Here is a 26,916-nt window from a genome sequence, read left to right on the forward strand (position 1 = left end):
CCCGGGGGTCCACCGGGTGGGGCCACCTGTCCCGGAGGGCCCCGTGGGCTGAAGTGGGAGGGGAACCAGCCCCTAGTGGGCTGGTGCGCCCCCCCCTTGGCCCCCCCTGCGCCTAGGGTTGGAAACCCTAGGGTGGGGGCGCACTACTTGCCTTGGGGGGCACTCCACCCCCCTGGCCGCCGCCCCCTTGGGAGATTCCCATCTCCAGGGCCGGCGCCCCCCCTTGGGGGCCTATATAAAGGAGGGGGGAGGGAGGGCAGCCACACCCTGTGTCTTGGCGCCTCCCTCCCCCTGCTACACCTCTTCCTCCTCCCGCGGCAGCTTGGCGAAGCCCTGCCGGAGTCCTGCTGCATCCACCACCACGCCGTTGTGCTGCTGGATCTTCATCAACCTCTCCTTCCCCCTTGCTGGATCAAGAAGGTGGAGACGTCATCCGCTCCCTACGTGTGTTGAACGCGGAGGTGTTGTCCGTTCGGCACTTGGTCATCGGTGATTTGGATCACGGCGAGTACGACTCCATCATCACCGTTCTCTTGAAAAACGCTTCCGCACGCGATCTACAAGTGGTATGTAGATGCAATCTCTCTCCTATCACTCGTTGCTTAGATGAACTCATAGATGGATCTTGGTGAAACCGTAGGAAAAAAATTAATTTTCTGCAACGTTCCCCAACACTTTCCCCACAAACAAAATCTATATGCATACAACAACTAACCCTACAAAAAAATCCATAAACGTACAATAACTACCCCTACAAAAATCCATCGGCGCAAGGCTGGTAACACTTGGGAGCTCATCGTGCCGGAGATGGAGTGCACCCTGGGAAGCCTCAGCGGAGGTCGACGGAAGCGACATTGCCCTCTGAGGGGCTGCCACGCCCTCCCAAGACGCATGGGTCGACGACACGACCAATCTGGATCTGCCACCACGCCGCCGCAGATGTGCGGACGGGCCAGCTCACCTATGTGCCATCCCCACTTGTCGAGTTGATGTTGTGTTGGTGGTGTTAGGGTTTGGCCGTGGACTAGGGAAGGGGAATATGAAATGAGATGAAAGAAAATTGAAGGGGTGGTGCCTAAAAACCCTTAGACAAATAGAAGGGAAAGGATGCGCCCATAGGTACACACCAACCGCATGCAGTTCTGGTATGGAGAAACCGCGTGCACTTGCTCCGAACCTAGAGGCGGCTTCAAGGAGCTAAGTGCCTCCAATCGTTGCAAGCGTTTTTGTCTTACAAACCGCCTTTGGAGAATTTTTTTAGTGAAGTGCATCCTAGATCCTCGAACTATTTCAAGGGTGTCATGTACGTCCTCAAACTACGAAAAGTGCCATCCAGGTCCTCGAAGTGCAATAAATGTGTACGTATGTGACACCTCTAAAATAGTTTGAGGACCTATGTGACACATCTTAAATAGTTCAAGGACCGGGATGACACACATATTGCACTTCAAAGATTTGGATGGCGACTTTCTTAGTTTGAGGACCTAGTTAACACCTCTAAAATAGTTCGAGGACCCAGGATGCACTTCACTCTCTTTTTTGCGAATGAAAAGGATTGCATTAACCAAGCTTGGTGATTACAATCCTGCTGAGATAGGATGCCGATCTCATCTGGGCCTCTAAACAGTGGTGCAAGGGAGAGCTCGCCCCATCTGGGCAAAGAGTATGGCTCACCTTATTTTGGTCCCTATGAACAATCGAAATCAAACGCTCTTGGCATTGCCGCATCAAACCTTTTATCTCTCCTGCAAAAGAGGCTACAGAGGATCTATTTGGCTTCGTATCATTGATCATATCAGCAACGACCAAGCAGTCCGTCTCAACTCTGATAGGTAGCGAGGTCCATTCTATTGCGAAATCCTACACATTCGAGGGCCAGCGCCACTCGCTCCGTGCAAGCAGCGAGTTCCACCTCCAGGGCATTCGCACATGTGGTAAGGCACCAACATGACGAGAAGATGATCTCACTAACGTGGTTCCTTAAGATCATCAACACCACCTGAGTTGTCGGCTTCCCTCTACGGTCCATCCATGTTGAGCTTCGCCCACCCCTAGGCGGTTTCTCCCATCTCTCCGGCGGACGGTACCTCTCGAGCTTACTATGACAAAAATAACTGCCTTAGATGTGGGTATTTCGGACGACTTCATTCTGGTTGGTCACAACCGCTTTCGAAGCCTGCTACTAATACCCATTTTTCTGCTAGTTTATTTTTTTTATAAAGGGGTAATATACATCATGGTACATGACCATGCTTGTCAATATGAGCCGACAAAACAGCTACTAGGTCTGATGATTTGATGCAGCATGTCCCCCGAACGAACGAGGAACACACCATTTTTGAATGGAATGGAAACGACGGCGCGTCGTCCTTTCTGGTTCTCGCATCAATCGATTGCATTTTCCTTTCTATAAACGGGGCCTTGCCGGCTCGGCGAGCGCGTACGATCGCCAGTTCCGTCTTCCGTGGGCTCACGGCACGGGACAGCGTGTCTCTGAACCAAATTTTGTAGCGTCATGCAGGGACGCAGCGATCGATGGCGCAGCGCGCTCGGCGGATCGTTGGCTGCTTGCGACAGGGTCTCCGCGTTTCCCCCCAGGTGCCTGAAACCGCTGAACATCTGACGTCCGCGCCGCTCTGCGCTCTGGCTTGCAGAAGACTTTCAACTTCCCAAGCCTCCGTTGCATCCAACCTGCCAACCTGGGCGTTCAAAGCACGGCGGGACGGAGACCGCCAGTGGGCCGGCCGGCCGACCGGCCGGCCGCTGTGGACCGCATGCCTGCATGCATGACATCCTCGTCGCAGGTTTCACATACGTACGGAGGAAGCGTAGCACACGCGTATTCGAATTTAGCACGAGGCGTGTATATACGTACAGTATTTACGTTGCATAGGAGGCCGTTCGGGCACCCTGTCCATCTGTATGTAGCCTGTTTTCAGTAGTAGCTTCATTCTTTGCTTACCCGCAAAAAAAAAAAAAAAACTTCATTCTTTGCTGCCTGCTGATGTCTACCGTGGAGTACTAATTTGTAACTGTATTATTTTCTTCCATAGTGCATGTGCAGGCATGCAACAGAGCTCCAGCTTTCCCCGTCGAAAAAAAATAATGGTGCGCAGTTTTCTTTCACAAAGCAAGCATACGTTTGCATGGAAGGTACAGCACTTGTGCGCCCGGTTCGGTCAGCCTTGATGTCCACCCTCACACGAGCGTGGCCTAACATCATTCTGGACCCCTCTTCACGCGGATTTTTGGGATATGGTGCTACGGGAGGATAAATTTGGATTGTTCATCGGTGCTGTGAGATTAGCACTTAATATGATGAATTAATGAATACCAAAATAATATAGTAGAACGTTAAATTTTTATGTAGAATTTTGCCTGGTCTTCTATTAATTTGTGTACTAGTTGTACTTATTAATCCTTCGCTCCCGCCTACGTGCGAAACTCCCATCTAGGGTTTCCTTGCCTCTTGCCGGCGCCGCCTGTCCGCCTCATCTTCTATGGTCCTTGGACCATGGAGGCACGGTGGATCCCGACCTTTGCCGGCGGGAGGGCTTCGTTTTTAAATATTTTTTTGAGTTTTGTTAGGGTTTATGTCATGCTTAAGAAGACAAGACGGCGGCGGCTTCTTGAAGATGGAATAAAGTCCTCCCCGCCTAGCCCCCGTCCCGATGATGTTTCAAGCATCGTCGGAAGGCATGTGGAGGTTTGTCTTCGACGGATCTCGTGGGATCCGATCGGCGTTTGTCTTCGGTGGATCCGACTGGATCCTGTCTTCGTTCGGCTACGTTTGTGTGTCTGCAAGTTGGATCTTTTCGGTCTATACTTATCTTCATCGACGACGGTTGTTGTTCTGGTGCGTTGGTCCTATGGGGCCTTAGCACAACGACTTCCGACTGTCTACTACAATAATGTTTGCCCGGCTCCGACGAGGGAGGGGCGATGACGGTGGCGCGGCTTCGGTTCGCTCCAGTGCTTGTTGTCGTTGCTAGGTGGTCTACGGGCCTGGATGTAAATTTTAATTTCAGTGTTCTTTGTACTACCTTGATAGTTGATGAATAGATCGGAAGTTTTCTCCCAAAAAGAAAATATGTACTATTTTTTTATTAGTGTTGCGTTTTAAAATTTAAGTTCCTTTTTCATGATTCGAGTTAACTATGAAGAATGAATTTTTTTTTACGGGGGTTTCAATAAGAAAATGACAGATTTAAGGAGTTCGGTCGTAAATCAGTAGTTCAAAACATGCGACGAAATTAAAATACCCCACTTACCAAATTGAATACATGTTGAGCATGTAGTACTCCCTTCATTTTTATTTAGTCCGCATATTAGCTTTGATAAAAGTCCAGCTTTACAAACTTTGACCAAGTTTATAAAAAATCTATATTAACTTAAGCAATAACAAATCAATACAATTAGATTTATTATTGAATGTACTTTCACATCATATAGGTTTGTTATGATAAATGTTTATATTATTTTTTATAAACTTGGTTAAACTTTATGAAATTTGACTTCAGTCAACTCTAATATGCAGAGTAAACAAAAACGAAGGGAGTACTGAACACAAGATAAATGAAGCTATTAACCATTCCTGGGTGCCTTGACTGCTGGCAGGCATTTACGGATGAGTGATTAATTGCCAGTCGGGCTGTTGTATGCAACTGGCGCGTGGGACTTGTAACTGCCCTAATACAAAGACTATACGCTGCGCTCCCGAAACGGACCAGGCTGCAACTAATTTTCACGGAGCTGTTAAAACCGAGCTTTACAGCTCCGCGGAGTGAGAAAGCGGAGTGGAGAGATTCTGAACAAGGTCTTAGTATGTACCAAGATATCATTATACAAGCTGGTTGTATAATAAGTACACGAAGCAGCGTGGGGGTGGACGAAGCTAATTTCCTCCCTTTCCGCGTGGCATCATGTCCACTCGTCCATTTTCGCCCTCTCCACTCTCTATATATAGGTGACATACATTCCAAGACAGGAGCAAGGGCCACCAGCTAGCTATTACTTTCCTTTCTCGTATCCCGGCCTCTCCCGGAAGTTGGTCTCCTCACCCTTCAGCTAGCTCCTTCCTACGAACAGAGGTCAACTACCCGCACGCCGGCCAATCACCTTCACAGTCAGAGATCGCGGTGCAGTGAGACATGGAGATGGCCGCGGCGACGAGGGATGGAAAGAATGGCGGCGTCCCGGAATGGCGGGTGACGGTGCCGGAGGGCGCGTCGGTGACGGTGGAGCACGAGGCCTGCCGGGCCGCGCGGGCGTGGGCGTGGGTGGTTTCCTGCGTGGTCGTGCTCGGGGAGAAGGTGTCCGGCTTCGCCAAGCGGATATGGAAGATCGGCGCCGACGATCCCCGGCGGGCGGTGCACGGCCTCAAGGTGGGTCTCGCGCTCGCGCTGGTCTCGGTGTTCTACTACACCAGGCCCCTGTACGACGGCGTTGGCGGCGCCGCCATGTGGGCCATCATGACGGTCGTCGTGATCTTCGAGTACACCGTTGGTAAGTCGTCGTACTTATACACCCTCGCACGTTACATCCAGCAGAAGAATGTATGTTGCAGTCAACGTACGTACTTCGATTGGCTTTCTGATGCCGACCTCTCATGCATGCACGTGCAGGTGGCTGTGTGTATAAGGGGTTCAACCGAGTCGCCGCGACGGTCAGCGCCGGCGCGATCGCGCTCGGCGTCCACTGGATCGCGGCCAACGCCGGCCACGAGCTCGAGCCGTTCATCCGCAGTGGATCGGTTTTCCTGCTCGGTAAGTATACACGCGTGCCTGTACATGAATTGCGTATCGTGTGCGCCCTAGCTAACGGTCTTTGCTACGCGTTCCGTGCGTGCAGCTTCCATGGCGACGTTCTCGCGGTTCATACCCACGGTGAAGGCGCGATTCGACTACGGCGTGACCATCTTCATCCTGACGTACAGCCTGGTGGCCGTGTCGGGGTACCGCGTGGAGGCGCTCCTGGCGATGGCGCAGCAGCGGGTGTGCACCATCGGCATCGGCGTCTTCATGTGCCTCTCCGTCTGCGTGCTCATCTGCCCCGTGTGGGCGGGGCAGGAGCTGCACCGCCTCACCGTGCGCAACATGGATAAGCTCGCCGGCGCCGTGGAGGCCTGCGTGGGGGACTACTTCGTGGAGCAGGCGGACGGCAAGCAGCAGCCGCCGTCCGCCGGGGCGGACGGGTACAAGTGCGTGCTCAACTCCAAGGCGTCCGAGGACGCGCAGGCCAACCTGGCGCGGTGGGAGCCCGCGCACGGCAGGTTCGGCTTCCGCCACCCGTACGAGCAGTACAAGAACGTCGGCGCCGCCATGCGGCACTGCGCCTACTGCGTGGAGGCCCTGAGCGGGTGCGTCCGCTCAGAGATCCAGGCGCCCGAGCACGTCAAGCGGCACCTCGCCGACGGTTGCACGACGGTGGCGGCGCGGTGCGCGCGGGTGCTCGGGGAGGCCGCGAGCTCCGTCGGCGCAATGACTACGTCGTGGAGCCTGGAGTTCGCCGTGGCCGACATGAACACCGCCGTGCAGGAGCTCCAGAGCGACCTGAGGGAGCTCCCGTCCAAGCTGGCGGAGGAGTCGCCTGCGACGGTGATCGACGCCGTGCAGCTCTTCACGGTCACTTCGCTGCTGATAGAGGTGTCCACGAGGGTGGAGGGCGTCGTGGACGCGGTCGACACGCTCGCCAGCCTTGCCGGCTTCAGATCAGCGGACGCGAAACCTGAAGCTTCAGAAACCGAAACCAAAGTGATCAATCCAGACTCGGACGAGGAAGCACATTGAACAGGATTAATCGGATCCGGATGCAGGTCGGAATTGATCCCAGCCAGATGAGTGGAGCCGGGCAGATTAAACTGGTTCCACGATGGCGTTCGCGTGATCTGACATATCATTCTTTATCTGATTATTCCTGCTCGCAGCATGTGTCATTTCAATCCCGATTGATCCAGCGGTGAGAGAGTGACCGAGTTAGATCAGTGGCGAATAAAAAAAACGTGAACACTTGGCCCAGGTCATTTAGTACGTGCATAATAAGTCCCCTCCCAATAAAAATCTACCTGCAGTGATTCAGTAAGTGTTTAGGACATCTACAATACAGAGTGATTACAATGTACTTAAGGAACTCTACACATCGTTATGGATTATTTTTCTTCTAAATATCTCTGTTTATTTCTATAGCGGAGATGCCAGTAATTGAGCAAAAATCTCCACATCGTTGTATGCACTTGAAAATCCATAACTGATCCCAAGCTCATCTGCTCCAGTGTGAACTGTAAATTCAAATAAAATAGCAAATTTTTTTTAAAAGTTTTGTACATAAAATGAACAAGTTTTCTATGTGCATGCAAAATATCATGGCAATATGACAATTGGGGAGCTCAGGGCAGAAAAAAAATCACTGCTCCAAAATAAAATAAAAATTGAACCTTTATCAAAATTCTGTTTTTTTCCACAGCTCCACTGATGTCATATCGCATCAAAAATTTGCACACATAGAAAATTTGTGCATCTTGATTTTCCATTGCAATTTGTTTCGATTTTATACCGTTCAACCACGGAGCAGAGGCTCCTGTGCACCAAAACACCGTCCTTGTAACCTTGCAATATAAATGTCCTTAGTGTTTACTCAAAAATTGTTTATTTTTCTAAGCACCGGTGGTTCCTGTAGAGGTGCCTAGAAGAATACAAAGGTGCATCGAGAAATAAATCGTTTATTATTAAGCATTGGTACTTATTGGTAGCATACAAATCTAAACTTTCCAGTGCATATGTGCTTATTTGTTTCTTCATTTATTTAATTATAAGGTCTTATGTGGACACTTAAGGGCCAACAAGGGAGAAAAAATATGTGAGGATGAGTGGATACGTACATATAGAATAGAAACGAGAGGGCTTTGTGCCTGGGCACCAAAATCATATATTTCTTACTTAGCTGTTCTATTATATATACAAAAATTCCTATATGGCATGGCTTAGCACAGATACACAGTGAAGCACAGTAACAAGGCAAACCCTTTCCACTACTTGGCCCAAGTCACCGCGAGCAGATTTATGGCACGCAAATGCAGGGGCACCAACCACATTTTTCGTTTGGCTTTTGATTTTGCATCTTTTATATCTTTTGAACCAAAGTTCAAATTAAATTTTGTTTGCATATTCACGTTCCTTGTGATGCAGTCTTTGAAATAAGACCACTTTTGAATACATTTTGACGAGTTTTTAGAACTTCACCTTATGCCGAAACTTGATACGAACAAAAGAACAAATTTTCATGTTTCAAAAACTAAAACTTAAAATTTGATGTCCTCTTATGCGTATGGATCACGAAATCGTGCAGCCGGATACAGTTAGACAGGTGCGTACCCCGCAACTGCGTGCCCGTGCGAATTTCCACCAGGTCACAGAATATTTTACCCGGTGTGTTGTAAAGTTCACACGCACACTCTCTACAAAAGAAGAAAAAAAAAGGTTCACACGCACCCCGCAACAGCCAGCACCAGGGTCATGGGAGAACAAATGATGAACTCACCAATATTAATACGACACTGTGGCTTTCATGATATGCGCACCAACTTATTTTGGAGTGACTGACACGCTGTTCATTGATACTCCAAATGCTCCTACCAAAGAAGCAAGTGAGCATATACACCATGCATGCATCTTCCTAATCGAAGTTACCAGAATTTTTCGGTATGCTTTTTCCATATGCTTTTCAGATGTTGCATACAGCAAGGCTAAGCACCGGTAGTCTATATAAAGTTATAAACAACAACGTATAGATTTTTTGTGTGTGTCTTACCTGATGACTCGCGTCTGCCACGAGCCGCGTTGTCAGCATGAATTAAAACTCGCGTCTGCCACGAGCCGCGTTGTCAGCATGAATTAAATACTAATTCACCATAGCTGGTGCTTGCAAAGACATTTTAGTTAATTAGCTGATAAGAGTTAGTGAGAAAAGGGGTCTGTGTATTGTCTCTTTTTCAACTACTCCCTCTGTTCTTTTTAGTCTGCATATAAGATTTTGGTCAAAGTCAAACCTTGTTAACTTTAACTAAATTTATAAAAATATATATTGAGATTCACAATATGAAATCAATATTGTTAGATGCATCATGAAATTAATTTTCATACCATATAGCTTTAGTGTTTTAGATGTCGATATTTTTTTCTATAAAGTTGGTCAAATTTTACAAAGTTTGACTTTGACCAAATCTTGTATGCAGACTAAAAAGATGAAGGGAGTATCTAATAGAAGACCCAGTTGTTTCAGCACCGAAAACAGCTGTGTGTGTGTGTGTGTAGACGAAATAAAAGACCATGAACCAGAAAAGTTTGGTCATATTGGTAATGGGACCATATGGTCTCGTGTGATGTCAAAGTTAGCATGCATGCTAGCATCTTGTCTAGTGAAAGCGACCCGTCTCAAGACAACCACAAGGTCACATGATACAAGATATATTAAGAGAAAACTCAAAAGCTGATCAAACTAAGAAAACACGACAAAACATGTCGAGAGCGCAAAAACGCATATGAGTGCATTAACGAACACCTCCATCAAACCACCAAGAAGAAGCACAGGGGACATGTTGTCGCAACAGATATACACTCACACTCAACGACGACGCATCCAAATAGTCACGACGCAAAGCACCGCCGCGATCGTGTCTGCCGTAGCTGATAGGGAGAGGGTTAGGACGACTCCTCAAGAGGAAAGTGACACTCTACCCCAAGAGAAAAGCGACACTTGCAATACAACATTGCACCAAAAGAATCACATGAACCCTGCACGTAGTTCATGCATCTCGGCCATAGTTCATAAAAACAAACGAAATAAAGATGATCATGCATCTTGTCCATAGTTCATGAAAAACAAATAAATAAAGATGACCATGCTGTTGGAAATATGCCTTAGAGGCAATAATAAAATGGCTATTATCATATTTCCCGTTCATAATAAAAATTTATTATTCATGCTAGAATTGTATTGATCGAAAACTTAAATACATGTGTGAATACATAAAATACACTGTGTCCCTATTATGCCTCTACTAGACTAGCTTGTTGATCAAAGATGGTTAAGATTTCCTAATTATAGACATGAGTTGTCATTTGATAACGGGATCACATCATTAGGAGAATGATGTGATGGACTAGACCCAACTGTAAGCTTAACATCAGATCGTTTAAGTTATTTGCTATAGTTTTCTTCATGTAAGTATCTGTTCCTTCGACCATGAGATCATGCAACTCCCGGATACCGAAAGAATACCTTGTGTGCTATCAAACGTCACTTCATAATTGGGTGATCATAAAGGTGCCCTACAGGTATATCCAATGATGTTTGTTGGGTTGACATGGATCGAGACTGGGATTTGTCACTCCATTTGATGGAGAGGTATCTCTAGGACCTCTTGGTAATACAATATCACAAGAAGCTTGCAAGGAATGTGACTAAGGAGTTAGTCATGGAATCTTGTATTACAGAACGAGTAAAGAGACTTGCCGGTAATGAGATTGAACTAGGTATGAGATATCGACGATCGAATCTCGGGCAAGTAACATACCGACGGACAAAGGGAACTACATACGGGATTAACCGAATCCTTGACATGTGGTTCAACCGATAAAAGATCTTCGTGAAATATGTAGGAACCAATATGGGCATCTAGGTCCCGCCATTGTTTATTGACCGGAGAGGTGTCTCGGTCATGACTACATGATTCCCGAACTCGCAGGGTCGCACGCTTAACATTCGTTGACGATAGAGTAGTATTGGGATATTTGATGATTGGTGACTGAATGTTGTTCGGAGTCCCGAATGAGATCCCAGTCATCACGAGGAGTCTCGGAATGGTCAGGAGGTAAAGATTTACATATGGAAAGTTGTTTTCAGGGTTCCAAAAAAGTTTCAGTTTTTCGGCATTGTACCGGGAAGCTTCCAGAAGGTTCCGAAAACTTTCAGAGGAGTCCGGAAGTCCACCAACGGTTCCACCACGTCCCAAGGGTCAGCATGGGCCGAGGGGAGGCGCCCTGGCCTTATTGGGCCAGGTGCACACAAGTCCCTCAAATGCCCATGCAGTTGGGAAAGGTGGAAAGTCCACTTTTGTATGGAAGGGAAGCAGGAGGACTAGGATTCCACCTCCTCCCCTGTTGGCTGCGCCCTAGGGTTTGGAGGGGTTGTTCCCCATGCCCCTCAACCTACATATAGAGGGGAAGGGGCGCCCCAAGATGATACACAAATCCCTTGGCGCCCCTCTCTCTCCTGTTACTCCGTAGTTCCACCGCCTCGTCCCGGCGCCGCTTAGCGAAGCGTTGTCGGTGCTGCATCACCACCACGTCGTCATGTTGTTTGTGATCCCATCTACTTATCCTATCCCTCTTGATGTATCAAGAAGGAAGAGACGTCATCGAGCTGTACGTGTGCTAAATTTGGAGGTGTCGTCCGTTCGGCACTAGATCGGTTGGATCATGATTGGATCGCGAAGAGTACGACTACATCAACCGTGTTATATACGCTTCCACTTAGCGATCTACAAGGGTATGTATATGCTCTCCCCCTCTCGTAGTTATGCATCTCCATGAATAGATCATGCGTGTGCGTAGAATCTTTTTGTTTTTCATGCAACGTTACCCAACACACGCATCTTGGTCCATCATGAACTTTTGCTTCCTCTCAAACCAAGCCCTCTTTTTTGGTCATCCTGCTCAAGTCGGCCTCCATGATCTCCACTTCCTTAGAGATTAGCATAAGCTCTACCTCATTTTGATTCACCTCCACTTCCTTAGCTCTTTATCGGGCATTTTCTTTGATCGCGAGCTTCCTCTTTCGTAGGTTAAAGAAGTTCTTCATGGCCTCCTCTTTCTTGATGCTTCCTCTCTTCTCTCTCCCCTCTTCTCACTTGACACCTCCTTTTGGGATATGAACCACTTCAAAGTTTCTTGCAAGGCGAGTGTTGAACCATCATGCTTGCATCTACCTTGGAGTTGGTCTTCCTCCTCGGCCTCTTCTTAGTAGGGTTGATGACTGATGAGGCCCCCGCCTTTTTGGGGGCCACATATTGGGCCTTCCACTTTGGGCATTCGTCGATTTTCATCCAACAATGGGTCAAGGTAAATGGCTTGCCCATGTTCACCCCTGAAGATTTCCAAAGCTTCAAACACCTACACACATAGATGAAACCAACAATATACATATATATGCATAGGAGGAAGATATGTGCTCATATGAAGAGGGGAACGAATAATCATATATACCTAAATAGTTGATCCCCACTATCTCAATTCTCTCAACATGCACACATGTCACCTCACCACATATGCCACCTCATCACCTCACTAACTATTTTTCTTAACACACATGAAAATTGCTATTTATATTCTCTCTCAACATGCACACATTTTAACTTAAAGAATTCTTATTATATTTTCTCACAACATGCATGAGAAACACTACTAATATTCCATATATATTTACACCTATATAATAATCAATTAAAATATATTATATCTATTTTATTTTTTATTTAAATTTCACCAAGAATTACTGCAAACCAACGCAGTAACGTGCGAGCATCATCTAGTATACCAAGTCCTTGACACCAATGCCATTGACATACGAGGTAACAACATGGTCATAGGAGCCACAAAAATTGTTGCACTCCGTTCGGATGAAGCCCCACCTCTTTCGAAGTGACACGCCACTCCGATCACTCTCAAATTTGTATGGCTCAAACTTCATATGTTCATAAAAGAAATCATGGGCCCTCTTCCAAAAAGTTGAACCTTTTGCTCAGCGCCGGTTTTGGAATCTTGTCCCATTTCTATCCAATCCTCGCAAAGTCCTCATCCTCCGTGTATGCTCTGATCCTCACTCTTTGCCGCCTCTTTTTGTGATCAGGCTTGATCAACTAGATCTTCCTCAAACAATGGCTCACCCTCGATGTAAACACTCTCATGGTCTCCGGTCTCTTGTGTCGGCATTCTAGGAACCAGGCTACCCAGACTTGCCCATCAACGGCCTAGTATGGCCCATCTTTAGCATCGATAAGACAACACCCTCGCGAGGGGCCAAGCCTCACAAGGCGGACGACACCAAGACCTCCAGAGGGAGCGGCCTTCCCAGGCGGCCTCCTGAGAAGCGGAGATTCCTATGCAAGTGCTCACCTCATGAGGTTGAGGTGATGTAAGCCATGACGACCAAGGCCAGGCGGGCGCCAGCGGGTGCAGAGCAGCAGGTTTCGTCTTTGGTGCTAAGGAGGCAAGCGCAGGCGCGGGGTCCCGAGGAATCAACCAAAGGTTTCCATTCCCGTGCAATGAGACCAAGACCGCCAGGATGGCAGGACAGATGTCATTGCCGAGCCCACCACAGCATCACGACCAGAAGCTTTGCATGCGAAAACCACCTTTCATCAGGATAAATGTACTACTTGTCTCCCTTCAAACTTGGCCATTGTGGAACCCCTTCCCGCCTTCGTTTTGGAGGAAGAGGACCGATGCCACTATAAATATAGCTTAGCCACCATCGTAGGAGGGCGTCCGAAAACCGAACCCTAACTAGTTCACACCCACACAAGAACTGACCTCCTGAGGTTGTTCTTCCTCTGTACTAGTTCATCCTCGGCCCCTCGCGAGGCCAATCCACCCCAAAGCAGGAGTAGGGTCTTACACCGTAAGGTGACCCGAACCTGGGCAAACTGCTGTGTCTCTTCCCTTTCCCATTCGTTGAGCTAGCCCATGAGAGCAGAGCATCCGTTGGCTGGAGAGGTTGAGTTCTTCGCACACGCCCCAGAGTTCTAACCTTTCTTGGGTTTGAGGAGCCCTGAATCCGACATTTGGCGCGCTAGGTAGGGGCATGTCGAAGCCTCTCTTTTGTCGGTTGTTTCGTCGCCGCTCCGCCATTCTCATGGCAGACGCTCATCAAATTCATGCTGAGTGTCGGGCAGTCCTCACCACCCGCGTTGCTCAGACAACACCTATAGGCGACGGCGCTCCCCGTCGCTCCCCGTCACCTGCGGCTAACGCTGCCACCGGCCCCGTGGTCCACGAGCAGTAGGACTCGTCGCTGCCGCCTCCCGTGCAACGCGATGGTCGCACCGCCACTCCATCACTGACCCTGACCGCTGTTTCGTCTTCCCATGCTTGTCGCGGGCCGACAAACGTGCAGGCTGCACTGCTCATGGCGCGCGAGCTTCTGCGCTACTGATGTATACTACACAACCTTCTTCTTGTAGACGTTGTTGGGCCTGCAAGTGCACAGGTTTGTAGGACAGTAGCAAATTTCCCTCAAGTGGATGAACTAAGGTTTATCAATCTGTAGGAGGCGTAGGATGAAGATGGTCTCTCTCAAACAACCCTGCAACCAAATAACAAAGAGTCTCTTCTGTCCCCAACACACCCAATACAATGGTAAATTGTATAGGTGCACTAGTTCGGCGAAGAGATGGTGATACAAGTGCAAAATAGATAGTAGATAAAGGTTTTTGTAATCTGAAATAATAAAAAGAAGCAAGGTAGCAGGCGATAAAAGTGAGCGTAAACGGTATTGCAATGATAGGAAACAAGGCCTAGGGTTCATACTTTCATTAGTGCAAGTTCTCTCAACAATAATAACATAGATAGAACATATGACAAGCCCTCAACATGCAACAAAGAGTCACTCCAAAGACACTAATAGCGGAGAACAAACGTAGAGATTATGGTAGGGTATGAAACCACCTCAAAGTTATCCTTTCTGTTCTATCTATTCAAGAGTTCGTAGTAAAATAACATAAAGCTATTCTTTCCGCTCAATCCATCATAGAGTTCATACTAGAATAACACCTTAAGACACAAATCAACCAAAACCCTAATGTCACCTAGATACTCCATTGTCACCTCAAGTATCCGTGGGCATCATTATACGATATGCGTCACACAATCTCAGATTCATCCAACCAACATAAAAGTACTTCAAAGAGTGCCCCAAAGCTACTACCGGAGAGTCAAGAACGTGTGCCAACCCCTATGCATAGGTTCCCAATTTCACGAAACCCGCAAGTTGATCACCAAAACATACATCAATTGGCACATGATATCCCATTGTCACCACAGATAATCACGACAAGACATACATCAAGTGTTCTCATAAAGACTCAATCCGATAAGATAACTTCAAAGGGGAAACTCAATTCATCACAAGAGAGTAGAGGGGGATAAACATCATAAGATCCAACTACAATAGCAAAGCTCGGGATACATCAAGATCGTTCCATAGAGGAACACGAGAGAGAACACGAGAGAGAGAGAGATCAAACACATAGCTACTGGTACATACCCTCAGCCCCAAGGGTGAACTACTCCCTCCTCGTCATGGATAGCGCCAGGATGATGAAGATGTCCTCCGGTGATGGGATCCTCCTCCGACAGGGTGCCGGAACAGGGTCCCGATTGGTTTTTGGTGGCTACAGAGGCTTGCGGCGGCGAAACTCCCGATCTAGGTTCTGTTCTGGAAGTTTTTGGGTACGTAGGTATATATGGGTGCAGGGGGTACGTCGGTGGAGCTACGGGGGTCCCACGAGGCAGGGGGCGCGCCCCCCACCCTCGTGAGCACCTCCCGTATCTCCTGACGTGCACTCCAAGTCCTCCGGGTGGCTTTCCTTCCAAAAATAACTTCTCCAGTTGATTTTGTTCCGTTTTGACTCCGTCTGATATTCCTTTTCCTCGAAACACTGAAATAGGCATAAAACAACAAATCTGGGCTGGGCCTCCGGTTAATAGGTTAGTCCCAAAAATAATATAAAAGTGGATAATAAAGCCCAATATTGCCTAAAACAGTAGATAAAGTAGCATGGAGCAATCAAAAATTATAGATACGTTGGAGACGTATCAAGCATCCCCAAGCTTAATTCCTGCTCGTCCTCGAGTAGGTAAATGATAAAAAAGAATTTTTGATGCGGAGTGATACTTTGACATAATTTCAATGTAAATCTTCTTAATTGTGATAAGAATATTCAGATCCGAAAGATTCAAGACAAAAGTTCATATTGACACAAAAATAATAATACTTCAAGCATACTAATCAAAGCAATCATGTCTTCTCAAAATAACATGGCAAAAGAAAGTTCATCCCTACAAAATCATATAGTTAGGCTATGTTTCATTTTCATCACACAAAGATGTTCCCAACTTCTATACCCCCGATGACAAGCCAAGCAATTGTTTCATACTTAAATAATCTCAAACTTTTTCAACCTTCACGCAATACATGAGCATGAGCCATGGATATAGCACTATGGGTGGAATAGAATATGATGATGGGGATTGTGTGGAGAAGACAAAAAAAGGAGAAAGTCTCACGTTGACGAGGCTAATCAACGGGCTATGGAGATGCCCATCAATTGATGTCAACATGAGGAGTAGGGATTGCCATGCAACAGATGCACTAGAGCTATGAATGCTTCAACAAAAGAAAACTAGTGGGTGTGCATCCAACTTGTTTGCTCACGAAGACCTAGGGCATTTGAGGAAGCCCATCGTAGGAATATACAAGCCAAGTTCTATAATGAAAAATTCCCACTAGTATAAAAAGGACAACTTATGAGACTCACTACATGAAGAACAAGGTGCTACTTTGAAGCACAATATATGAGAATCACTACATGAAGAACAAGGTGCTACTTTGAAGCACAAGTGTGGAAAAAGAGATAGTAGCATTGCCCTTTTTTTTGGGCCTTTCTTTTTTTCTTTTTGGCCTTTCTCTTTTTTTTATTTGGGCAATGCTCTAATAATGATGATCATCACACTTCTATTGATTACAACACAAGGATTACTACTCGAAACTTAGAACAAGATATGACTCTATATGAATGACTCCGACGATGTACCGGGATGGTGCAATGAATCAAGAGTGACATGTATGAAAAATAATGCATGGTGGCTTTGCCACAAATACGATGTCAACTACATGATCATGCAATGGCAATATGACAAAAGTAATGTATGTCATGATGATGATGATGGAAGTTGCATGGCAATGTATCTCGGAATGGCTATGGAAATGCCATAATAGGTAGGTATGGTGGCTGTTTTGAGGAAGATATAAGGAGGTTTATGTGTGATAGAGTGCATCGTATCACGGGGTTTGGATGCACCGGCGAAGTTTGCGCCAACTCTCAAGGTTTGAAAGGGAAATGCACGGTACCGAAGAGGCTAGCAGTGGCGGAAAGGTGAGAGTGCGTATAATCCATGGACTCAACATTAGTCAAAAGAACTCATATACTTATTGCAAAAATTTAGAAGTCATCAAAAATCAAGTACTACGCACATGCTTCTAGGGGGATAGATTGGTAGGAAAAGACCATCGCTCGTCCCCGACCGCCACTCATAAGGATGCACAAGCCAGGTACACTTCATGTTTCAAATTTGTTACATAACTTTAACCATACGTGCATGCTACGGGACTTACAAACTTCAACACAAGCATTTCTCAAATTCACAATCACCCAACTAGCATGACTTTGATATTATCACCTCCATATCTCAAAACAATTATCAAGCATCAAACTTATCTTAGTATTCAATTCACTCAAAAGAAAGTTTCACATATCTTGAACACCAAGTATATTAACATTAAGCAAATCACCATGCTATTAACGACTCTCAAAATAATCTAAGTGAAGCATGAGAGTTCATCTATTTCTTCAAAATAAAACTACCACCATGCTCTAAAATATATAAGTGAAACACTAGAGCAAAAATTATCATGCTCAAAAGATATATGTGAAGCACACGAGTAAACGACAAACTACTCAAAAAGATATAATTGAAGAACAAAGAGTAGAAAAATAATTATGCAACTATGCAAGGACTCTCTCTCATTAAAGAATTTCAGATCTTGGTATTGTATTCAAGCAGCAAGAAAAACAAAATAAAATGACAATGCAAGGATAGCACAACTCATGTGAAGAAGCAAAAACTTAGGCTCAACCGATACTAACCGATAGTTGTTGAAGAAGAAAGGTGGGATGCCTACCGGGGCATCCCCAAGCTTAGATGCTTGAGACTTCTTGAAATATTATCTTGGGGTGCCTTGGGCATCCCCAAGATTGAACTTTTGTGTCTCCTTAATTCCTCTCATATCATGGTTTCTCTTTTTATCAAAAGCTTCATTCACAACAAACTCAACAAGAACTCGTGAGATAGGTTAGTATAAACCAATGCAAAACCTTATCATCTTCTACTGTAACAAATCACTAAAATTATTACTCAACATTGAATACTAAATGTCTCTGTATATTTAATACTCCTATCCTCAAATAGAATCATTAAACAAGCAAACATATGCAAACAATGCAACCATAACAGCAATCTGCCAAAATAGTACAGTCTGTAAAGAATGCAAGAGTAACAATACTTCCCTGACTCCAAAAATTATGAACTAAAATTCCCACTGTAATAAATTTATCAGAGCTCAATATGCAAAAATATTCAACGTTAGACCATGCTATGAATTTTCTAGGGAATTTTTGCAATAGCGGTAAACTTTCTATTTTCAAACAACAACATGCATACTAGCAAAATAAGCATGGCAAAGGCTATCCTTGACTTTTTTTATTGAAACTAAAGATGCAAAACATTATTCTAACTAACATCAAGAAAAAACTAGCCAAATAAAATGACGCTCCAAGCAAAACACATATCATGTGGCGAATAAAAATATAGCTCCAAGTAAAGTTACCGATAGACGAAGATGAAAGAGGGGATGCCATCCGGGGCATCCCCAAGCTTAGTTGCTTGGTTGTCCTTGAATTTTACCTTGGGGTGCCTTGGGCATCCCCAAGCTTAGGCTCTTGCCACTCCTTATTCCATAGTCCATCGAATCTTTACCCAAAACTTGAAAACTTCAACCACACAAAACTCAAAACAAAACTCGTAAGCTCCGTTAGTATAAGAAAATAAAACCACCACTTAGGTACTGTAATGAACTCATTCTAAATTCATATTGGTGTAATATCTACTGTATTCTAACTTCTCTATGGTTCATACCACTTAATACTATCCATAGATGCATCAAAATAAGCAAACAACACAATGAAAACAGAATCTGTCAAAAACAGAACAGTCTGTAGTAATCTGTATCAAACGTGTACTTCTGGAACTAAAAAAATTCTGAAGTAAATTGCTGGACCTGAGGAATTTCTCTATTAATCATCTGAAAAAAGAATCAACCTAAAATCACTCTCCAGTAAAAAAATGGCAGCCATTCTCGTGAGCGCAAAAGTTTCTGTTTTCTACAGCAAGATCATATAAGCTTCACCCAAGTCTTCCCAAAGGTTCTACTTGGCACTTTATTGAAACAAAAGCTATAAAACATGATTACTACAGTAGAATAATCATGTGGACACACAAAAACAGTAAGGATAAATATTGGGTTGTCTCCCAACAAGCGCTTTTCTTTAATGCCTTTCTAGCTAGGCATGATGATGACAATGATGCTCACATAAAAGAGAAGAATTGAAACATAACGGGAGCATCATGAAGAATATGACTAGCACATTTAAGCCTAACCCACTTCCTATGCATAGGGATTTTGTGAGCAAACAACCTATGGAAACAATAATTAACTAGCATAGGGAGGTAAAACAAGCATAGCTTCGAAACTTTAAGCACATAGGGACGAAACTTTAAGCACATAGGGAGGAAACTTGACATTATTGCAATTCCTACAAGCATATGTTCCTCCCTCATAATAATTTTTAGTAGCATCATGAATGAATTCAACAATATAACCAGCACCTAAAGCATTATTTTCATGATCTACAAGCATAGAAAATTTACTATTCTCAATATAAGCAAATTTCTTCTCATGAATAGTAGTGGGAGCAAACTCAACAAAATAACTATCATGTGATTGAAAATTAAGATCAAGATGACACGTTTCATGGTTATCATTATTCTTTAAAGCATACGTGTCATGACAATAATCACCATAGATAGGAGGCATGCTTTCATCATAGTAAATTTTCTCATCAAAACTTGGGGGACTAAAAATATTATATTCATCAAACATAGCTTCCCCAAGCTTGTGGCTTTGCATATCATTAGCATCATGGATATTCAAGGAATTCATACTAACAACATTGCAATCATGCTCATCATTCACATATTTTATGCCAAGCATTCTATGTAATTCTTCTTCTAGCACTTGAGCACAATTTTCCTTTCCATCATACTCACGAAAGGTATTAAAAAGGTGAAGCGTGTGAGACAAACTCAACTCCATTTTTTTGTAGTTTTCTTTTATAAAATAGACTAGTGCTAAAACAAGAAACAAAAAGATTCGATTGCAAGATCTAAAGATATACCTTCAAGCACTCACCTCGCCAGAAAAGAGCTTAGTGACGGAGTGTGAGTACCCTTTACCTAGCCTCCCCGGCAACGGCGCCAGAAAAGAGCTTGATGTCTACTACACAACCTTCTTCTTGTAGACGTTGTTGGGCCTGCAAGTGCACATGTTTGTAGGACAGTAGCAAATTTCCCTCAAGTGGATGACCTAAGGTTTATCAATCCGTAGGAGGCGTAGGATGAAGATGGTCTCTCTCAAACAACCCTGCAACCAAATAACAAAGAGTCTCTTGTGTCCCCAACACACCCAATACAATGGTAAATTGTATAGGTGCACTAGTTCGGCGAAGAGATGGTGATACAAGTGCAAAATAGATAGTAGATAAAGGTTTTGGTAATCTGAAATAATAACAACAGCAAGGTAGCAAGCGATAAAAGTGAGCGTAAAGGGTATTGCAATGATATGAAACAAGGCCTAGGGTTCATACTTTCACTAGTGCAAGTTCTCTCAACAATAATAACATAGATATAACATATGACAAGCCCTCAACATGCAACAAAGAGTCACTCCAAAGACACTAATAGCGGAGAACAAACGTAGAGATTATGGTAGGGTACGAAACCACCTCAAAGTTATCCTTTCTGTTCTATCTATTCAAGAGTTCGTAGTAAAATAACATAAAGCTATTCTTTCCGCTCAATCCATCATAGAGTTCATACTAGAATAACACCTTAAGACACAAATCAACCAAAACCCTAATGTCACCTAGATACTCCATTGTCACCTCAAGTATCCGTGGGCATCATTATACGATATGCGTCACACAATCTCAGATTCATCCAACCAACATAAAAGTACTTCAAAGAGTGCCCCAAAGCTACTACCGGAGAGTCAAGAACGTGTGCCAACCCCTATGCATAGGTTCCCAATTTCACGAAACCCGCAAGTTGATCACCAAAACATACATCAATTGGCACATGATATCCCATTGTCACCACAGATAATCACGACAAGACATACATCAAGTGTTCTCATAAAGACTCAATCCGATAAGATAACTTCAAAGGGGAAACTCAATTCATCACAAGAGAGTAGAGGGGGATAAACATCATAAGATCCAACTACAATAGCAAAGCTCGGGATACATCAAGATCGTTCCATAGAGGAACACGAGAGAGAACACGAGAGAGAGAGAGATCAAACACATAGCTACTGGTACATACCCTCAGCCCCAAGGGTGAACTACTCCCTCCTCGTCATGGATAGCGCCAGGATGATGAAGATGTCCTCCGGTGATGGGATCCTCCTCCGACAGGGTGCCGGAACAGGGTCCCGATTGGTTTTTGGTGGCTACAGAGGCTTGCGGCGGCGGAACTCCCGATCTAGGTTCTGTTCTGGAAGTTTTTGGGTACGTAGGTATATATGGGTGCAGGGGGTACGTCGGTGGAGCTACGGGGGTCCCACGAGGCAGGGGCGCGCCCAGGGGGGCGCCCCTACCCTCGTGAGCACCTCCCGTATCTCCCGACGTGCACTCCAAGTCCTTCGGGTGGCTTTCCTTCCAAAAATAACTTCTCAAGTTGATTTCGTTCCGTTTTGACTCCGTCTGATATTCCTTTTCCTCGAAACACTGAAATAGGCATAAAACAGCAAATCTGGGCTGGGCCTCCGGTTAATAGGTTAGTCCCAAAAATAATATAAAAGTGGATAATAAAGCCTAATATTGCCTAAAACAGTAGATAAAGTAGCATGGAGCAATCAAAAATTATAGATACGTTGGAGACATATCAGCTACCGTCCGGCCAGTGACCTCTATGAGGACTGGCTGGACCGCATCGCCGAGCTCGTCAGCACCACTGGAGAGGCTCCTACGCCCTATCGCTCACTGCCTCCCCCGCCGCCTGATAATCCCTAAGTGCAGGGAATCATCATCGCAATTTCCAAAGGTGGAAGTCATAAGTATGGAGTGTCAAACCCACAAAGAGCTAAAGGTAAGATCAATATTCTCTCAAGTCCTATCTGCCACTGATACGACTCTACATACACCGAACGTTTGCTTCCAACTAGAAACGATAAAAAAAACTATGTTGTGGGTATGAAGAGGGTAACTTTGCATGGTATCGGAGAGCTAAAATATAAAAGTAGGTGTTGTTATCATAAAGTTAGAATATATTACTTAATTACTATAACTAGCGAGTGTGGAATAATGATGGGTCAGTGTGTGGAATTATCCTAGGCAATTGTTAACAAGATCGGTAGTCGTCATTGCAATTTCATATGAGGGAGAGGCATAAGCTAACATAATTTCTCTTCTTGGATCATATGCACTTATGATTGGAACTCTAGCAAGCATCCGCAACTACTAAAGATCATTACGGTAAAACCGAACCATAGCATTAACATATAAAGTCCCCTTTATCCCATACACAACAACCCCCTTACTCGGGTTTAAGCTTCTGTCACTCTAGCAACCCACTATAAGCAAATCATGAACGTATTGCAACACCCTACAGCTGGAATCCCTCACGTGTGCACGACATGGAAGGCACAATAGGGCAACACCAAAATAAAACATACAACTCATACCAATCTAGATCATCAATCAACCCAAAGACAAAGGATATCTACTCAAAACATCATAGGATGGCAACACATCATTGGATCATAATATGTGGCATAAAGCACCATGTTCAAGTAGGGATTACAGCAGGGTGCGTGAGAGTGAACCGCGTAAAAGAGATGAGGATGGTGATGTTGATGAAGGCGATCACCACAGCGATGATTCCCCTCCCGATTGCACTCGGGCGCCACCAAGAGAGAGGAGGAGAGGTTCTCCCCCTTGTGCTTCTTCCTCCATGGCCTCCCCTAGATGGGGAGAGGTTCTCCCTCTGGTCCTTGGCCTCCATGGCGATGATGGCCCCTCCGAGATCCTCCCCCATGGCCTCCGGTGATGATGGCCCCCTCCGGCAGGGGGCCAGAGAGAGCCTAGATTGATTTCTCATGGCTACAGAGGCTTGTGGCGGTGGAACTTTCGATCTCTCCTCTGTTCTGGGGTTCCTAGGATTTATCGGAGGGGTTGGCGTCGGTTTCATGTCAAGGGGGCCCACGAGGTGTCCACGAGGCAGGGAGCGCGCCCTAGGGGGTGCCCTCCATCCTCGTGGTGGCCTCGGGACTCCCCTCCGGTATCTTTTTGTTCCAGTATTTTTTGTATTTTCCAAAAAGATTCTCCATTGGTTTTTAGCGCATTCCGAGAACTTTTATTTTCTGCACAAAAACAACACCACGGTAGTTCTGCTGAAAACATCGTCAGTCCGGGTTAGTTCAAATCAAATCATACCAAAATCATGTAAAAAATTATAAACATGGCATGAATACTTCATAAATTATAGATACGTTGGAGACGTATCAACACCCCCAAGCTTAATTCCTGCTCGTCCTCGAGTAGGTAAATGATAAAGAAATAATTTATGAAGTGTGAATGCTAGCAAGTGCATAGGTTTGATCAATGATAGTTTCAATCACTTTTTCTAGCATCATTATATATCATAACAGTAGCTCCACTCATAAAACTTCTCATGATCAAGTAACAAGCTATTCACATGTTAAACTATAGATCATAAACTTTCTTGAAAACTAACAAACCATGCTCTTAGTCATCAAACAGTTGCAATTCATCTTATTTTAAGGAAGGGTCTATGCAAGAGCTTTGATTTAGCAAACTCCACATACTCAACTATCATTTAATCTTTCACAATTGCTAACACTCACGTGATATTTATGGGTTCAAAGTTTTAATCGGACACAGAGAAAGATAGGGGCTTATAGTTTCGCCTCCCAAGCTTTTACCTCAAGGGTAATGTCAACAATAATACTTTATGAAAACCTACATCCAAGTGGATATATATATCCGGATCGCTCCAACACAAAGTGCTTGCAAAAGGAAAAAGTGTAAAAAGAAAAGGTGAAAATCACCATGACTCTTGTATTAGGGGAGAAGGTAAAAGTAAAAGATAGGCCCTTCATAGAGGGAACTAGAGGTTGTCATGCGCTTTTATGGTTGGATGCACAAAATCTTAATGCAAAAGAACGTCACTTTATATTGCCTCTTGTGATAAGGACCTTTATTATGCAGTCCATCGCTTTTATTTCTTCCATATCGCAAGTTCGTATAAAGCTTATTTTCTTCACACTAATAGATCATACATATTCAAAGAGCAATTTTTATTGCTTGCATCGATGACAACTTACTTGAAGGATCTTACTCAATCCATAGGTAGGTATGATGGACTCTCATGGAAAAACTGGTTTAAGGGATGTTTGGAAGCACAAGTAATATTTCTACTTGGTGCAAAGAATTTGGCTAGCATTAGAGGAAAGGCAAGATCAACATGTTGGATGATCCAAGACAATATAACTTATATTCGGATATAAGAAAACATAACCCATTAAGTTGTCTTCCTTGTCCAACATCAACTTTTTAGCATGTCATATTTTAATGAGTACTCACAATAACAAAAGATGTCCAAGATAGTATATTTATATGTGAAATCTCTCTTCCTTCAATATTCTTTCATCAATTGTTCAAGTGACCAATACTGCATTTGCTAACTTTCAATAAATTTACCACCTATACTTATTATGTGTGAATCCATTACTCCCCATGGTATAATCATATGAAATATATACAAATTCAGATTTATGATATTCAATTCATTCAACCATTTACTCATAAGATATACGTGAAGCACATGAGTAAAGGTCAAACTACTCCAAAAAGATATAAGTGAAGGACAATGAGTAGTCAAATAGTTAACTAGCCATGGGAGGATTCTCTATCATTCAAGATTTCAGATCTAATGATTTTATTCAATCAGCAAGTAAAATTGAAAATACGCTCCAAGCAAAACACATATCATGTGATGAATAAAAATATAGCTCCGAGTAAGGTATACCGATAGTTTTGAAGATGAAAGAGGGGATGCCTTCCGGGGCATCCCCAAGCTTATGCGCTTGGCTCTTCCTTGAATATTACCTTGGGGTTCCTTGGTCACCCCCAAGCTTAGGGTCTTTCCACTCCTTATTCTTCTCATATCGATATCTCACCCAAAACTTGAAAACTTCAATCACACAAAACTTAACGGAACTTCGTGAGATGGGTTAGTATGATAATGAGTAAATCATTTACTTTGGTACTGTCAAAGATAAGATTCATAATTGTTCTCACACAATGCCTACTTTACCATATCATTTCTACAATTTATATTGAGCAATATAAGCCATAGAAACTAGAAAACAAGCGAACTATGCATTGAAAACATAATCTCCCAGAAACAGAACAGTCTGTAATGATCGGAACAACAACCATACTTCTGCTACTCCAGAAATCCATACAAATTAGGAAAACCTGATCAATTTTTGTACAAATCCATTGCAAAAAGAATCATATCAAAAACACGTTGTTGTGAATTATCAAAACTAATTGACTGGGCACAAAAGTTTCTGATTTTCAGCAGGATCAACACAACTATCACCGTAAGCTATCCCAAAGGTCTTACTTGGCACTTTATTGATACAAAAGCTATAAAACATGATTACTACAGTAGCTCAATCATGTGAACACACGAAAACAGTAAGGATAAATATTGGGCTATCTCCTAACAAGCGCTTTTCTTTAATGCCTTTTAGCTAGGCAAGATGATTTCAATGATGCTCATATGAAAGATAAAAATTGAAACATAAAGAGAGCATCATGAAGAATATGACTAGCACATTTAAGTATAACCCACTTCCTATGCCTAGAGATTTTGTGAGCACACAATTTATGGGAAAAATAATCAACTAGCATAGGAAGACAAAATAAGCATAACTTCAAAACTTTAAGCACATAGAGAGGAAACTTGATATTATTGCAATTCCAACAAGCATATATTCCTCCCTCATAATAATTTTCAGTAGCATCATGAATGAATTCGACAACATAACCACCACATAAAGCATTATTTTCATGATCTACAAGCATAGAAATTTTACTAATCTCCACATGAGCAGACTTCTTCTCATTCGAAATAGTGGGAGCAAACTCAACAAAATAACTATCATGTGAGGCATAATCCAATTGAAAATAAAAATCATGATGATAAGTTTCATGGTTAACATTATTCTTTATAGCATACATGTCATCACAATAACAATCATAGATAGCAACTTTGTTCTCATAATCAATTGGAACCTGTTCCAAAATAGTGGAATCATTACTAATTAAAGTCAAGACCTCTCCAAATCCACTTTCACAAATATCATACTAAGATTCAACACCCTCCAAAATAGTGGGATCATTACTTCCTAAAGTTGACACTCTTCCAAACCCACTTTCGATGATAGTCTTATTCATACTCCAAAAGATATAAGTGAAGTTCATGGAGAATTCTACAATTGATATAGATTAACCAATGTCGAAGCTCAAAATATATAAGTGAAGCACATGAAGCATTCTATAAAACCATACTCAAAAGATTTAAGTGAAGCACAAAGAGCATTCTATAAGATCATACTTAAAAGATATAAGTGAAGCACATGAATCATTCCATAAAT

General features: G+C 43.9%; 1 protein-coding gene across 1 annotated transcript; it reads left to right on the top strand.

The window, feature by feature from the left end:
• The first annotated feature begins 5,006 nt into the window (after nt 1-5,006).
• Nucleotides 5,007-7,157, top strand: LOC119368119 (aluminum-activated malate transporter 10-like). Its single transcript, XM_037633460.1, has 3 exons — nt 5,007-5,505; nt 5,625-5,765; nt 5,851-7,157. Exons 1-3 carry the CDS (start codon nt 5,151-5,153, stop codon nt 6,786-6,788), a joined length of 1,434 nt encoding a protein of 477 aa, XP_037489357.1. The 5' UTR covers nt 5,007-5,150; the 3' UTR covers nt 6,789-7,157.
• The last annotated feature ends 19,759 nt before the right edge of the window (nt 7,158-26,916 follow it).

Source organism: Triticum dicoccoides, chromosome 2B (genome assembly GCF_002162155.2).
Source record: "Triticum dicoccoides isolate Atlit2015 ecotype Zavitan chromosome 2B, WEW_v2.0, whole genome shotgun sequence".
NCBI classification, from domain to species: domain Eukaryota; kingdom Viridiplantae; phylum Streptophyta; class Magnoliopsida; order Poales; family Poaceae; genus Triticum; species Triticum dicoccoides.